The sequence below is a fragment of the Esox lucius genome, chromosome 13 (assembly GCF_011004845.1).
Source record: "Esox lucius isolate fEsoLuc1 chromosome 13, fEsoLuc1.pri, whole genome shotgun sequence".
In the NCBI taxonomy this organism is placed as follows: Eukaryota; Metazoa; Chordata; class Actinopteri; order Esociformes; family Esocidae; genus Esox; species Esox lucius.
Window position 1 is genome coordinate 24,543,675 of NC_047581.1, and position 16,361 is coordinate 24,560,035.

Genomic DNA, 16,361 nt, shown 5'->3' on the forward strand with positions numbered 1-16,361 from the left:
ACAACTGAGCTTGCAGGTAAGGTGGTCGTATTGGATGAAGAGATGATGGCTGAAAATACTTTCTGTGAGCAGCTCAAATATAAGCTGGCAGAAACAGAAGATAAAAGGCATGCAGAGAAAACTGCCTGGGACAAGAGCAACACTGAGCTGGCCAAAAACCTTTTTGAAGTGGAGGAGAAGGTTCGCCAGAGTGTTGCCGCCCAGCGTCAGGCTGAGGAGCGGGAACAGGCCAGAGCCAGCCTCCTGGAGCTGGAGAGACTGAACAGTGAGGCTGAGCAGAGTTAGGAAAGAGTTGTCCCAGATGAAGATTGACGTAAAGAGTGTGTCCGGTTAATTAACATTATTTTTTCTTTTGATACATCATAGTTGTAAAAAAAACATGTTTAGGTTAGCAAGCTACCAGCTAGCCAATATCATGTAGGAAGCTACATGACACACAATAAACTCAGCGAAAATGATTCTCAGCGAAAATGGGCAGGTGTCACAGTTAACAAACATTTGTCTTGTCATGATTGGAAACATTTTAATGTATTTTTGACATGGTTAAATGTACATACATACATATGTACATACAAATTACTGAAAAACTCCTAATTTCCTGTCCTGTAGGAGAAGTTTGTTCCCAGTTTGCACCTTCCCCCCAATGCCATCCTTCATGACGGCCTTGGATAAAAGAATAAATGAGGCAGAAAATGTATTAACGATAAGAACAATGCTGTTGCAAAAACAAAATACTCATTAATGCATATTATGGAATCGCTGTGTGCCAAATTTTGGAACAACACAGTGCTATTTTCACCCCAACTGTGGAACTCTATTATTAGGTAGAAACAACATAGTTATTAAGACCTTGTGGATTAGGGTTGTTAAATCTGATAATGTAAAAAACCTTAAACCATCAGACGGGTGGAGCCAATACTGAATTGGATAGAGTAGCGGTTAGCCCATTACTTTCAGTAAGGCATGTAGGTCAGGCCTCTGTGGTTAAAACATCACCACATAAACACTGATCCATGACCTCTCTCTTAGTAGAACCAACCATCTCCTGGTGTTGATTTACTCATGCTCTCTGAAGTCTTCACTCCCTGCCCTGCCTGCTTGACCTCACCCTGGGTCTGAGAATCCTGAGCATATTCCAACCTACAGAAAAACATGGATAAACTTCATCAGCATTCATAAGACTGAAGTAATGGGCTGGAAATATATTACTTACTCAAAGTATATTGTAAGTTGTGCCTTAAATGTCCAACTCAATATGCTTCATAGGCCTTTGTGTGAGTGTTTATGTGTGAAATCAGATTTTAGCCTTGAAATGTATAAACATTATACCAAAAATCTTTTTTTTTTTAGACCTAAAGCTGTCTATGAAAAACATTTGGATACAGACCTACAGGTTCATGAAAATAACTTACCCATTAGTGCAGTGTGTTTTATTTATGGGGTTTTATTTAATTCACCTAAATCAGATGGCTCATTTGGCTTCCAAAATCTTCTCTTAAATTTAACCACAAGGAAATGCCAAATCACAAATGCAAAGTCAGATTATATTATTGTGGCACATAATGAAATGCAATTTCTACATTTTACCATTGCAAATTATTGAGGATGAATGAGGCGGAGGAGGAAAATGACCCTAACCCTTTTATTTGAGTTTAGGTAGTTACATTTATTTTATAAATGTATTTATTGCTATTGAGAACTAATTCTCAATTTGAATGACAACGCAGCCAAAGGTATTCAGTTCAAGACAATACACAGGGTAATATGAATAATACAGTGGGAAACATGTACAGATCATTTTGGAGGATTCAGCTGATACATTTAGATAGTATCTTGTACATTAAATTTTTGAAGAAGTTCATGCGTAATGATAGTGTTTAGCATTTCTCTGCTTAATTTTCAAAGCATAATGTTTGGGACAAAAGTAGTAGAATCCTGTGAAGGACAATATGCTGGTGTGAGAGAGTCTGAAGAATGAATGGGAGGGTGAAAAAGAATGTCATCACACACTGTGGTCAGAACAAGATAAAGAGTCGGTGCAGATAAAATGTATGTAAGGCCAGCAGAGGAATTCTGGAATGTCTTAAAATCACAGAGCCAGAGGGGCTGCATGTGTGTGCGTATTTGCATGTTTGTGTGTGTGTGTGGGGATGTGTGTGTGCGTGTGTGTGTGCAAGTGTTTGTTTGAGAATGTGTTTGTGTGGGTGCCAATTGGTGGATGTGTGAGTGTGGGAAGGTGGTGTTATCATGCGTTCTTCAGCATTGGAAGCACAGGAAAATGGAAGGGAAACCTGGTGCACAAAGGAGGCAATGTGTAAAGGGGACAGCAGAGAGATAACAGCATGTCTGTCAACTGTCACCATGGCGGATGAGTGGCAGGGGAAGGAAGACTCGGTTCCTTCCCATGTCCTCTCTTTCTAACTATCAATAGTGTATATTTGCAGGTCACAGTCAGAACTCGGCTGAAGAATCAGCGTAGACCAGCAATCAGTGTTTTGGACACTGGCAACCAGCTTCCACATTATTTTTGCTAGTGTGGATGATGTTTTTTGCTGGTGTCTTTGTTGTGTACATTTTTACAATGGTCACCAACCAAACTGGCATGAAATAGTTTCATTAAATTAGAAAGATCATCAGGCCTCAATCTGAGGGCCTAGTTGTAATAGAGTAGCCATATCAGCCCTGCATGACACATTATGTGGGCTTACAAAGGGATGTTTAATTCCTGTTGGAATGTCCAGCTGGCATGTATATCTACAACAATTGGAATTTTCCTTTACCCAAGTTATGCATTCAGGCGAAGGTCAGATATGAACCAAGGGTTCCCAGCATGTTCGGCAAATGACCAATTTTTGGGGGGGTAAACAGTTGTTAACAGATATTAAAGTTGATTCTAATCTATCAAATCAGGAATCTGAATTGATTTAGTACATGGACATACCCAGAAGTTTACTTGAGGAAAGTGTTCTGCTAATGGTTCATAACAGTATACGGAGAGAGTTCTAAAAGTGTTGTTCAACTGAATGAAGAATCTGGAGCTAGTGGCAGTATCGGTGGTATGTCATTGAGGCAGATCCGAGATGACAAGGTGTTATGATGATGAAGCAATGAGTATGTTTGGGATCACTCATCATTAAAATACCATTCATGCATTTCGCTAAAAAGATAGATGAAGTGCGAGTTGAGGGAGAGACCAGGCATGTCCCTTTAAAGAGGGGGTTAGTGTAGATTACTTCTCTGGTTACTGGAAGTGTTCTAACTGGAGTCATCCAGGTTCCAGTTGCATTGTCACCTTTGACTCCATAATGTATCCCTAATCACAGTGGAATGCATAGAAGCAACTGCCCTTACAAAGCATGGAGTATGCCCTTGGAAATCCCTGTCTTTCCTGCACTCCATTTTGGGCTGTGGAATCTGAAGTGAGGCTAACTTCAGGACTTGTGAAACACCATACTGGTGGATGTTTGGGGGCACAGGGCACACAGGGAACTGTACATCCTGACTCCTGTGCATTCAATAGACGGAGGGGCCCCTCAGTCAGACATTCAGATAGAGATAATCCACTTCCAGCACTCATGACGTCTGCAACGTGTTTGCCAACTAAAGGAGGAAGCCCACTTAAGTGTTGCAAATGTCCGAAGTCAAGTGGATAATGAGAGGATTATGGGACAGTTCTGTTGTGTTGTATAGTCTACTCTGTTTCCATAATGGACCAGGAAACTTTTCTCAATCTTCTCTCATAATACAGCTTTTTCTCCAAATGTTTTAAATGATTTTCAGGTTATCAAGGATTATAACTGATTTACAAAATAGAACATCCATCAAAATGTCAATGAAATGCAAGATTGTCTGCGCAGGGCGGTTCTAATTTGGTTCAGACTTCTCATGTTGCAAGAAGTCTGTACGTTTTCATCGCTGATCATTACATCTCATACCTCATTACACTTTAATTTCAGTTGGGAAGCCACTGTTCAACCGACATATCCTGTGGCATTCAAAAAAATCAACAAACCCTTCTTGGGTTTGTCAAAGTAGAAATGTTAAATGGAGCAAAATCCTGTTTTAGCAGCTTTAACATTTACAAACAAACAAATTAATCAGATCATCCCTGTCTAGTGCTCCAAAACAAAATATTGCTTTCACAAGGAAGAGGCTACAGAACAATGTTTACAGAGTTCTCATTAAGGAAGTAGTGAGATAACACACTCACTCACACACACACACACACACAAACACACACAGGGACATGCACTGAGAGCTTATCATAGATAAGGGACAGAAAGAAAGCGAGAGAGAGGGAGAAGGAGAAAAAACTGAGGGAGAAACTGAGCAAAAGAACCCCAGAAGAGATGCCTCCATTGGACAAAGCAAAGCCACCCTCTGGTCGGAACTCTGACTCTTCTGAAAACAACATCAAAAGGTGTGCATGAGGATAAAAGCTGTAAGATCTGGAATGAGAACAGCTTATCAGGTTTCCAAGACACAAAAAGGGACGTACAGAACCCGGACCTCCTAACTGGTCATCAAGGGTCAACCAGAGAAAACGCTGTTTGCTCATTTTAATCCTTCATCAAGCGGAATCGTACCAGCGGACCGTTGGACTAGCACCTTTGACAGATCTGATTCTGTTGAATATCAACAACATTGAATAGCCCCTGTGGATATATCATACAACACAGCAACAGTAGCACTACTCCCCATGGCGGACACTGGACTCTCCAGGTTGGAGCTTCCCTCTTTCATCAAGATCCTCTTTCCACTGCTCCCCTTGTGGCTCCTGCTGTGGCCCCTGTCTGTGCAGGGCAGCCCAATTTCCCTGGCCCCCGAGAGGCATCGACCTGCTCCCGGTCTGGCGGATGGCCACGGGGGCATCATAGACCCATCTCTTTTGGAGCAGGACAGTGAAGGGAACATGAAAAGCCTGCTGGAGAGCTTGAGAGACCAGTTTCTCCAGACCTTCAACCTGTCCGGCCCTCCAGCCCAACTGCCTGGCAGTGCCCGTGTGGAGCCACCTGAGTACATGATGGAGCTGTACAACCGCTTCGCCACCGACCACACTGCCATGCCCACCGCCAACATCATCCGCAGCTTTAAAAACGAAGGTAGACAACGTCTGTTCTGTTAACTCCTTATAATTGTTCTGGGGTTCCACTGTGCTATGGTGTTCCCTGCTTTCATATGGACATGTTCTAATTAATATACTGTAATCCCTTTATCCCTTTATAATGAAACTATTATAAATAGGTTCCTAAAACGCATTACAGAGGGTATTAAACGTGACTTGGAGAAACCCATGCATGCCTTGTGTACTGACAATAAAGCATTATTTATTTTCAAAGACGTTTTTGAGAAATGTTTATGGGACACCTCAAATAAAAGGGTTTCTTAGTTAGATTGAGAACATGAGAAGTACTTTAAAATTAATTTCAAAAAATCTACAGGATTTAAAATGTATTGTGATGTTACAGTAAAGCTACAATCGCCTTTCAGAGGTGGCGCTGGATAAATCTTTAGGTTGGGAAGACTGTAGCCTTTCAAAAGCATTAACTTAGAGATATACTGATTAACAGTCTTGGTCTGTGTGTGTTCCCTCTCCCCCAGACTTGTCTCCATGCAGTGTGGGTACAGGTGGGGAAAGACAGCACCCTCTGCTCTTCAACGTGTCCATCCCTCACCACGAGCGCATCACCGCTGCAGAGCTACGCCTCTACACCCTGGTCCAGACTGACCGCAACCTCTATGCCGGGGTTGACCGCAAGGTTACCATCTACGAGCTGGAGCGACAAGACAAAACAGAGGAGAACAACCGAACCGGGAAGGGCACTGAAGCAGGGGCGGCTGGAGGACGGGAAGAGTTAGTGGAGCTTGCATCACGGCAGGTCTATGGAACCGATAATGGCTGGGAAGCCTTTGACCTGAGCTCCGCTGTCCAACGCTGGCGCAAGTCAGAGTCTGGCACCACCCATAGGCTGGAGGTTCACATAGCCAGTCTGGGCTCTGAGGAGCAAGGAGGGCAGACACAACGGGATGGAGAAGGCGAGGGGAGGAAGACATTTAGGGGAAACATGGACATCGATACCAGCCCCGAGGACAAACACAAACCCTTGATGATAATCTTCTCAGACGACCAAAGTGGTGATCACCGCGACGACAAGCGGGAGCTGAACGAAATGATTGGACACGAGACATCGGCGGCAGTGCTTCAGGGTGACCTGACGATGGGTCTGAACGGGCTTCGGGGCGAGCTAGGCCAGTCGGCGGGGGCGGACGAAGAGGAGGACGAGCAGGACGAAGAGGACCTGATCCAGATGCGCTCTAACCTGATCTACGACACGGCCTCCAGGATACGGCGCAACGTCAAGGGGAGCCAGTGTAAGAAACAGTCTCTGTATGTGGAGTTTAAAGACATCGGGTGGGACAGCTGGATCCTGGCGCCTGCCGGGTATGAAGCCTTTGAGTGCAGCGGCGTCTGCACATATCCACTGACCAAGCACGTGACTCCCACCAAGCACGCCATTGTCCAGACGCTGGTGAGCATGAAGAGCCCGCAGAGGGTGTCGAGGGCCTGCTGTGTGCCCACCAAGCTGGACCCCATCTCCCTACTCTACCTAGATGACACTGGAGTGGTCACCTACAAGTACAAGTTTGAGGGCATGGTGGTGGCAGAGTGTGGCTGCAGATAGCAACTCCACCCGAAAGGTCATATGGAGAGAGAGACGATGGTGAAAATTAGTGACAGGGCATGGATGGAACAGGGCAAAGACAAAGCAAGATTTTTTTTATTTTGAAAAACAGGGTGGTGTTTGAATACATTGACTTAACCGAGAAGAGAAACTAAGAAAAAGAAGAAAGGTTTGATGACCCTGGACAGGGGAGAATAGGACAGTTGTATCTGCAGATATAACATTTATATTTAAATAAGATTAATATCCTACAGTTTTTACACTGTAAATGTATATTTTGTATTTCAGGAAAAATATTTTATTGTTGTACAGGACAACGTCTATGATACTCTTCATTGTGAAAGTGAAACCCTTTGGAAGGAATAATGGAGCAAGGAGCAAAAAAGGTTTTAAGCTAAATAAAACACGTGGAAAAGGTTTTTGTGGAAAAAGGAATAGACCGTAAAAAAATCATTATCCCTGGGATAATCCGAAGGATTCTAGCAACCCCGCTCCCAGGCATTATGTACTGTCCAGTAGGCCTAGCTGGTGAAACCTCACAGGGAGCATTTGCTCTCCTCCTCTGACATTGATCTCATGTCTTCCTCCCCACTTATCTCTGTTCCCCCCCGCTCCCTGGATGCTGACACTAATCCACTTCATTTAGCTTCTCTCCCAAACATTAACAGCAGCAGGCCTCCCAGTGGGAAACAATCCAGACTTGACTGGTCCTGACTGGACATGGAGGGGCTTGCCCCAACCACCTCCCCCGTCACTGAGGGCAGTGAGCTGAGGTCAGGGCAGAGGTCAGGGTGGGCTGGGTTATCTCTCTAACCCAGATGGGATGCAAAAAGAGAATCACATGCCGTGCCAGCCGCTTTCTCCTACTCCGCACCGATAAGGAGGTGTTGGCACTGAGAAACATGCGCACTGCCACTCAGGACTGGAGGGCCGGACGCCATTCCAAGCACTTTGAGAGGTGCCTGGGGAGTGGAGGGGAACAGAAGTGGGGGAGGAGGCCTGTCAAGATTCCATGGGTACTAATAGAAATACAAACTATACTTGCTCAACTCACTGATCTAACCCCAATGTACCCCCCTCGAAATGTCTCTCCATGGCTCCAATCTTCCCTCCATCTTCCCTGTCCTCACTGCCCTTCACGATGAAGGCAAACATGGCCTTGCATTTTGCCTGTTGTCATAGACAGACTGAGAAAATCAGTGAAAAGGATGGCAATTAATGTCTCAAAGAACCCCTCGTTGATCTTGTAAGATTTCTTGTAAGATAATTCTCTGCTGCTTGGGTAATGTGAAAGCCTATTTATTGATTAATTTATTTATTTTACTATGACAGGTGATTACGTAAAATGTTATAACATGGATATACAGAAGATATAACACACAGTAAATAACTTGACCATAATGCAGAATATGTCCTTAATTTATAAATATTTTGTGAATATTATATTTTGTTACATTTTGTTGTGGATGATTTGTGAATTCTGTTGTAAAAAACTGAAGCAGTGAAACTCTAGTCTTAGTGTGCATAAAAGGCTTCACAAATTATTCTATTTTCATACAAAGAAGGCTTAAAAAAGAGTATTGTATAAAATTATCATAGTTTCTGTATTATAACCCATAAAAATGTTTTTCCCTTGTCCAACAATAAACAGCTTGCAATGCTGAAATACCCCGATAGGCCTAATTGTCTTTAGAACATTGTGGTTTCACAGGCCACAGTTTACACATAACGCAAACACAGAACCATGGGAAATTGACTGGAAGTCCAGCTATTGAACACAGTGGTCTGCCTGAGAGTTTGCCTGACGTTGGTCTGCCTGACAGTTTGCCTGACGTTGGTCTGCCTGACAGTTTGCCTGACGTTGGTCTGCCTGACAGTTTGCCTGACGTTGGTCTGCCTGACAGTTTGCCTGACGTTGGTCTGCCTGACAGTTTGCCTGATGGTGTTCTGCCTGATTGTCTGCCTGATGGAGGTCTGCCTGATGGTCTGCCTGACGGTGGTCTGTCTGACAGTTTGCCTGATGGTGTTCTGCCTGATGGTCTGCCTGATGGTCTGCCTGACGGTGGTCTGCCTGACAGTTTACCTGATGGTGGTCTGCCTGATGGAGGTCTGTCTGATGGTCTGCCTGACGGTGGTCTGCCTGACAGTTTCCCTGATGGTCTGCCTGACGATGGTCTGCCTGAAGGTTTGCCTGATGGTGGTCTGCCTTTTGCCTTCAGTGATAATTTCAGATGCATACAGCTGCTCTGGTTGAAAACCTGCTCTCTTCTTCTTCTGCTTTTGTTTTTAAAAGAGAAAAATGAAATGTGTCCTTCACTTACAGCGCTCTTCAACAACGTGTCTGATCAACTTGTATCAACAACTACAGCACTGTCCAGGCATGAGGACTTTTTATGTAACAACGCACATATTGGATGTAAATAAAAAAAAGTTCTCTAAAAGGTTGGGTGGAGATGCATGATTAGCATATGTCAACATGATTTGGTGTAGAGGTATTTTAGATAACTAGCTGTAGAATGTTCAGAATTCCCCTTCCTGATTTCACAACTTCTTCACAGCAGTGGATCACAACCAGGGGTGCTAGGCCTTTCTAAAGGGGAATTGTGAAAAGACCATGAGACCATAGGTTAAATGCACGATAGGCCTATGTTACCAGGCTGTGTGCCATGCTGTTGGGATAGGCCTATGTTACCAGGCTGTGTGCCAGGCTGTTGGGATAGGCCTATGTTACCAGGCTGTGTGCCAGGCTGTTGGGATAGGCCTATGTTACCAGGCTGTGTGCCATGCTGTTGGGATAGGCCTATGTTACCAGGCTGTGTGCCATGCTGTTGGGATAGGCCTATGTTACCAGGCTGTGTGCCATGCTGTTGGAATAGGCCTATGTTACCAGGCTGTGTGCCAGGCTGTTGGGATAGGCCTATGTTACCAGGCTGTGTGCCAGGCTGTTGGGATAGGCCTATGTTACCAGGCTGTGTGCCATGCTGTTGGGATAGGCCTATGTTACCAGGCTGTGTGCCATGCTGTTGGGATAGGCCTATGTTACCAGGCTGTGTGCCATGCTGTTGGGATAGGCCTATGTTACCAGGCTGTGTGCCATGCTGTTGGGATAGGCCTATGTTACCAGGCTGTGTGCCATGCTGTTGGGATAGGCCTATGTTACCAGGCTGTGTGCCAGGCTGTTGGGATAGGCTTATGTTACCAGGCTGTGTGCCATGCTGTTGGGATAGGCCTATGTTACCAGGCTGTGTGCCATGCTGTTGGGATAGGCCTATGTTACCAGGCTGTGTGCCAGGCTGTTGGGATAGGCTTATGTTACCAGGCTGTGTGCCATGCTGTTGGGATAGGCCTATGTTACCAGGCTGTGTGCCAGGCTGTTGGGATAGGCCTATGTTACCAGGCTGTGTGCCAGGCTGTTGGGATAGGCCTATGTTACCAGGCTGTGTGCCAGGCTGTTGGGATAGGCCTATGTTACCAGGCTGTGTGCCAGGCTGTTGGGATAGGCCTATGTTACCAGGCTGTGTGCCAGGCTGTTGGGATAGGCCTATGTTACCAGGCTGTGTGCCAGGCTGTTGGCTTGGTGTCATCCACTCTGAGAAGGCCAGTGTCACCTATGTCAGCACATTGAGGAAACACACACAGGTGTTTGTTATAAAGCAGCATGCTGCCAGAAGCCAAGCACATTACCTGAGTATATTCTTCGCTCATTTACCATGTATGTAGACTGAATACGTATTGTACAGCAACAACCCAAGGAATAGTTACAGGGGAGGAGAGTGGATAAATCTTAGATTTTCAGGGCAATATCCTCTTCATGGCCATGGGGTATTGGAGCTCCTTAGACCAGAGTGCCATTCTACTGGCCCTTTGTTTTTGTTCTCTCTCAGTTGCACACTTGTCTTAAAGCCGTATATAGAAAATTACACAAAATTAAACATATGGATTAGATCCTCAGTACAGATACAAATTTATTGATTTGCCATAACATGCCCCTATATTTTCAATGCATCCACTGAGCATCAACTCCATCCAAATACGTTTTACCATATGAACAATTATTTCTTGATTTAGTTTATTAGTATTTTCACTTAATTTGTTTGGTACTGTGTGTTGTCTTTTGCAATCCCATTTATGCCTCTGGCCATCTTTGAAAATAAGATTTAATAATAAGATTAATAGTAAGATTGAATGACTTAACTAATTAAACAATAGTGAAATCAATTAATGAATCAAAGGTATCAATTGTAAAATATGATATCAAATGGAAACATATTACTTGAAAACTGTCATAGAACAGTGCTAGACACCCCTGCCTGAGTTTCACTATCACAGAGGTACAGCTCTTTGACATTGTTATGTAATAACAAGTGTGCTGCTATGTTTAGGGAAGTAAATAATAGGAAAATATGACAGCGGTGACCTTTGCCGTCTAGTGTTGGATGAGAGCAAAAAGCCATCTATAAATAGTCACAGACCAGAGAGCAAGAACCCAAACCAATTAGTCTACTACTGGATGTTAACAGGCAGGAAAGAAACCTCAGTGTGGGAGGTTACTAACTGAATATTTACAGAAACCACTGAAAATATGTCTGTCCACTGTCAACTAAGGCCAAAGTTTAGGACGCTTGTTGAAATAGGAAGTATTTAGCGCTATGCAGATGATGGGACATGAATGTGGGAAGAATCTGGGTTCTGCTTGTACAGAATTACATGGTTTAGAAGGTTTCTAGGTTTATTTGTCAAAAGCACCGATCAACACAGTGTCATCATGCACAATTAAATTCTTATGACATGGCACAGAACAATTGTGCAGTGAGAGTTAAGGAGAAGAATATATAAGAAAAAATATAGCCAGACAAAAAATAATAATAAAATAAAGCAAAAATGTACATAATGTACACTAACAGCAGTTTAAAGAAAAGAGTAATGTAAAATAGCATAAATCTGGGTAGTATTAATGAATATTTAGATATTATGTAAATTATGGCAGAAATATACAGTACATAACAGTGTAAACTAGCAGCTATTCGTAGAGTTATTGAATATTACAGATACATATGAGCACAATAAGCTTATGAATGGTGGCATAGCACACTACAACTAAGTAGTGAGAATTTAAGGAGAAACATTTATACACAGCAGAAATATAGCATGAAGATAAACCAATATTATACTTAACACTGTACATAGCAGCAGTTTAAAAAGAGAACTGTAAACTAGCAGTAATATTGGTAGCAGTATTGAGTATCATAGGTACGGCAAGTATGTAATGCAGTAATATACATACAAATTTAAACTAGCATCAATTTCTGAAAGAGTAGGATGGGGGGTATGAACAGTATGGAAGATGTATTGAGTATTATAGATAGATAGTTTTTACAGACATGCCAAATATCTTGAGTCCCCCCTGGAAGTATACTTGTTTTTGGGCTGTTTTCTTTGCTGAGTTTGCTTGTCTGGACCAAGTGAGGTCATCTGATGAACACATCGAAAAACGTGAATTCCGAGACTCTCTCCACTATGTATGGGGGGCATGACCCCCCCTCTGCCACTTCCTGAAGTCCACGATCATCTTTTTAGTCTTGGAGGTTTGTTGCCCTGACACCATGTAGCCAGGTTCTTTACCTGCTCTCTGTAAGCAGTGTCATTGTTGGAGATGAGACCCAGGATGGTTGTGTCATCCGCGAATTTGAGGATGATGTTGGAGCTGCGTGGCCACGCAGACATGTGTGAACCCAGGAGTACAGGAGAGACATGATGTAGAATGATGTACGGTTAGAATTATTTGTATCATCATAAAATGTGGATCTACAGGACAGTGTACACTCTTGCCAGAGCTTGTGGTAAAAGACTTGTTGTTTCTCATTTGTAGTCGAAAGAATAGCAACACTGAAGTAATACATTCCAGGTGTGTTCGAGGTCATTATAAAGAGTGTTTTGGTGCGTCATGTTGTCCTGCCAGGCCTTGGCTATGACATGGGACAGCTGCAATCACATCCCTCCCACTGGATCCCTCAGGCCCATATCAGGCCATCTCAAAGTGAACACCTCCACCCAGCCGCTCTCTGCAATCCCCCTGGCCTTGCTACCGGTATAGCAGGACATTGCAGAGGCCTGACCTCTAATCAGTTATTAGCTGTGTTATTTGAGCATTACTTGCATGTACTGTATGTGTTTGTGGGTGTTCTTCACAACTGTCATCCCGGGCTATTATCTATTCATTCTCATAGAAACAGTATAAGTAAACAATAGAGGACCATGGCACAGGTAAAGAAGATTTCATGGAAAAGAGAGTGAGCAAGAGAGATCCAGAGAGAAGGATAGAGAAATAATTTGAGATAGAGGTATAAAAAGAGAGATTTAGAGAGGGAGAGAGGGACAGCGAGAGAGAGAGAGAGAGAGAGAGAGAGAGATGTGAGATGTAAGGAACCAAGGAACGTGGGTATTTACATGGGAGGAAACCTCTTAATTGCCTGTAATGGGGACAGGGGAGGTGTGGCGTATGGCTGAGGATTCTGCCCTCCATTCAGTTGGCTCTCTGCTCCGCAGTCCTCACTGATCATAGAGATAGCTGGCACGCTTGTGGGCAGACCCACAGTGGGCCAAGGTCCTCAGGCAGCTGTGCTGAGGTCATTCTGCCATGTGGACTAGGTGTGTGGTAAGGAGCTACGTGTGTGTCTGCATACCCCAGGGATGGCTCTTTGCCCACTGTCCATTACAGCAGGGGTGGGCCTCAACTCAGCAGGAATAAACACTACTGTCCTGTCCTGTACTGCAAGCAGAAGCCCCTCATAAATCTCAAGGACACAGATTTCTGTAGAGTGTAATGAGTTCTAGGCAAGTCTGGAACTATCTGCACTGTGCCTCGCTCTGTCCAGATGGGATGTTCCAGTTGTGTTGTAGTTTGCCCTGGTCTTTGTCACTGCACCATGACCATTACTTTGTCTATCACGGATTTGAGGAAAGCGGGAAAGATGGCCAACCTTAGCTTTAAGGAGTTTGACATCCACCTTTTCAGGGACAATGTACAATATGTTTCATCAGTGAAGACTGGTATGCTGCAAAAACATGTAATTTCTTTTAAAATATTCATGGTTTAATTCTTAGTCTACCATCGGTCTTCTATAACCACTGAGTCTTCTAAATAGCCTAAATGTCACAGTCAGTCAAACGTATAACAATGACTCAATGTAGACATCTTGTGGTCTTCCAGGGTATTTTTGGATTCCGATAGCCCTGAGCAAAATCATTTTTCAAGAAATGTTGGGAGGCTGCAGAAAATGCAAATAAAAACAGAAGGCAATGATGTGCAAATCATTTAAACCCTGTATTCTATAGAAAATAGTACAAAGACAATATATCAAATGTTGAAATTGTTTTAAACGTTTCATAACATTTGATATATTGAGAATGATGTTTTTGTTTCTTGAAAAATATACACCCTCTTTGAATTTGATGCGAGCAACACATTTCAAAAAGGTTGGGACAGAGGCAACAAAAGACTGTAAAAGTTGTGCAATGCTAAAAAAAAAAACTAAACCAGGAGGAAGATAACACAACTAATTATGTCATTTGGCAACAGGTCATTGGGGTCAACATGATTGGGTATTGAAAGAACATTCCAGAGAAGATGAGTCTGTCAGAGGTGAGGGTGGGGAGAGGTTCACCACTCTGTGAAAGACTGCACAAGCATTTAGTGTAATAATTTAAGTATAACGTGTCTCAATGTAATCTGGATCTCATCATCTGCGGTAAGTGAAATGATTAGAAGATTCAGAGAATCCGGAGAAATCTCTGTATGAAAGGGACAAGGCTGAAAACCAATATTGGCTAGCCATAATCTTTGGGCCCTCAGGCGTCACTGCATTAAAAAAAGGCACGATTCTGAAGTCTGTAATCTGTTATCTGTAACACGTCAACCTACTAGTCCAGGAACTCCTATTATCTCTATTAAGCTGGCTTTACTTAATATCAGATCTCTCGCCAACAAATCATTCTTGGTAAAAGACATTATAATATCCTACAGCCTAGATTTTATGTTTCTCACCGAAACATGGCTAACAGAAGATTGTAGTGCTACTATTCTTAAAGAGACAGCACCCGAAAAATGTGGCTATATGAATACATGTCGAAATGGTAGGAAAGGAGGAGGAGTGGCTGCCCTATTTGAAGATACATTCCAGTGCAAAGAAAATACACTATTTCTTTTGAATACCTCTGTTTTACATTGAAGGGTTCTCCCAAAATATTGTTTTTAACCATTTACAGACCTCCACCATATTCTGTACATTTGATTTATGATACTCTCTTTTATATCCGTTGAATATAACTATTATATTATAACATGGGATTTTAACATCCACATAGACAATAATATGGACAATATTGCCAAATAACTTTTTGCACTACTTGACATATTTGAACTCACTCAACATGTGGAAAAAGTGTATGCACACTTAAGGCCACATTCTAGATTTGGTCTCAATATTTTCTCTGTCATGGTTAAAGACTTGGCCCTGTCTGATCATTTCAGTGTCTTTTTTGAAACAATGATCACCCCGGATGTTCAAGTAAGAAAATGTACATTAATGAGAGTACCAATGCTCAGTTTATGGAGGCCATAGCTATCTCTATGAGTCAGTTGATGCACTCCTGGATACTTTTAACGCAAACATATAAAATATCATGGATCGTGTTACACTGGTAAAGGTAAAGAAAACTATGAGCAAACGGAAAACACCATGGAGAACCACCATGATGGTAAGCACCCTGAAAAGAGAAAGTAGGAAAGCGGTACGTAACTAGAGGAAAAATGTTCTCCAAACTACTGTGACATCTATAAACAAACCCTTTTTAGCTTGAACCATGAGTTACGCAGGGCTTGACAGCAACATTTAACGGGAATGATCAACAAGATTATCAACAGTACTATTTCCCATGGTCTACAAGCTTACAAACTCCCTAGAGCAGATAGCATCAGAACTCGTTTCCACTGTGAAATGTGATGAATTTGCATGTTTCATTAGTGAAACATTTATTAAACGGGCCTCCAGATTTACACAGTCAAAAAATGACACTTTACCGTCATTACAAACCCCACGACATAACTCGGTTACTGTGTTGCAATTTCATGCAATTGACCAAAATTCCCTAGAAGAAACAGTTCGGCATCTTAATGCTTCCACATGTTGCCTTGACACACTGCCATCTGACTTTCTTTTAACTATTTTTAACTCTATAACAATGGATTTACTGGAAATAGTGAATGGCTCTCTGCAATCAGGCATTTTCCCAATGTCTCTTAAAACAGCTGCCATTAAGCCTCTTTTAAAAAAGAGAACACTTAATGCATCTATACTGAACCACTTTAGACCTGTATCAAATCTCCCTTTTATAGCCAAGATCATTGAGAATGTTTTTAATAAACTCAGCAATGTTGTGAACCCAAGCCTGACTGAAATAGTTGTCTGTGGCTTTTTAAATTGCAATTAATGTCCGTTGATGAACATATAAAATATATGACAAGAGTTGCTTATTTTCATCTTCGGAACATTGCAAAATCTGAAACCTTTTATCAAAAACTGATGCAGAAAATCAAATGCATGCTTTTTTTACTTTGAGATAAGATTACTGTAATGCTCTTCTTTCCGGTTACGCTGATAAATCAATAAATACACTTCA

The 16,361-nt window shown here is 42.6% G+C and overlaps 1 protein-coding gene across 1 annotated transcript; it reads left to right on the plus strand.

Annotated features, from left to right (window-relative positions):
* Positions 1 to 2,653: 2,653 nt before the first annotated feature.
* Positions 2,654 to 8,352, plus strand: bmp10 (bone morphogenetic protein 10). Its single transcript, XM_010876630.3, has 2 exons — positions 2,654 to 5,102; positions 5,602 to 8,352. Exons 1-2 carry the CDS (start codon positions 4,700 to 4,702, stop codon positions 6,681 to 6,683), a joined length of 1,485 nt encoding a protein of 494 aa, XP_010874932.2. The 5' UTR covers positions 2,654 to 4,699; the 3' UTR covers positions 6,684 to 8,352.
* The last annotated feature ends 8,009 nt before the right edge of the window (positions 8,353 to 16,361 follow it).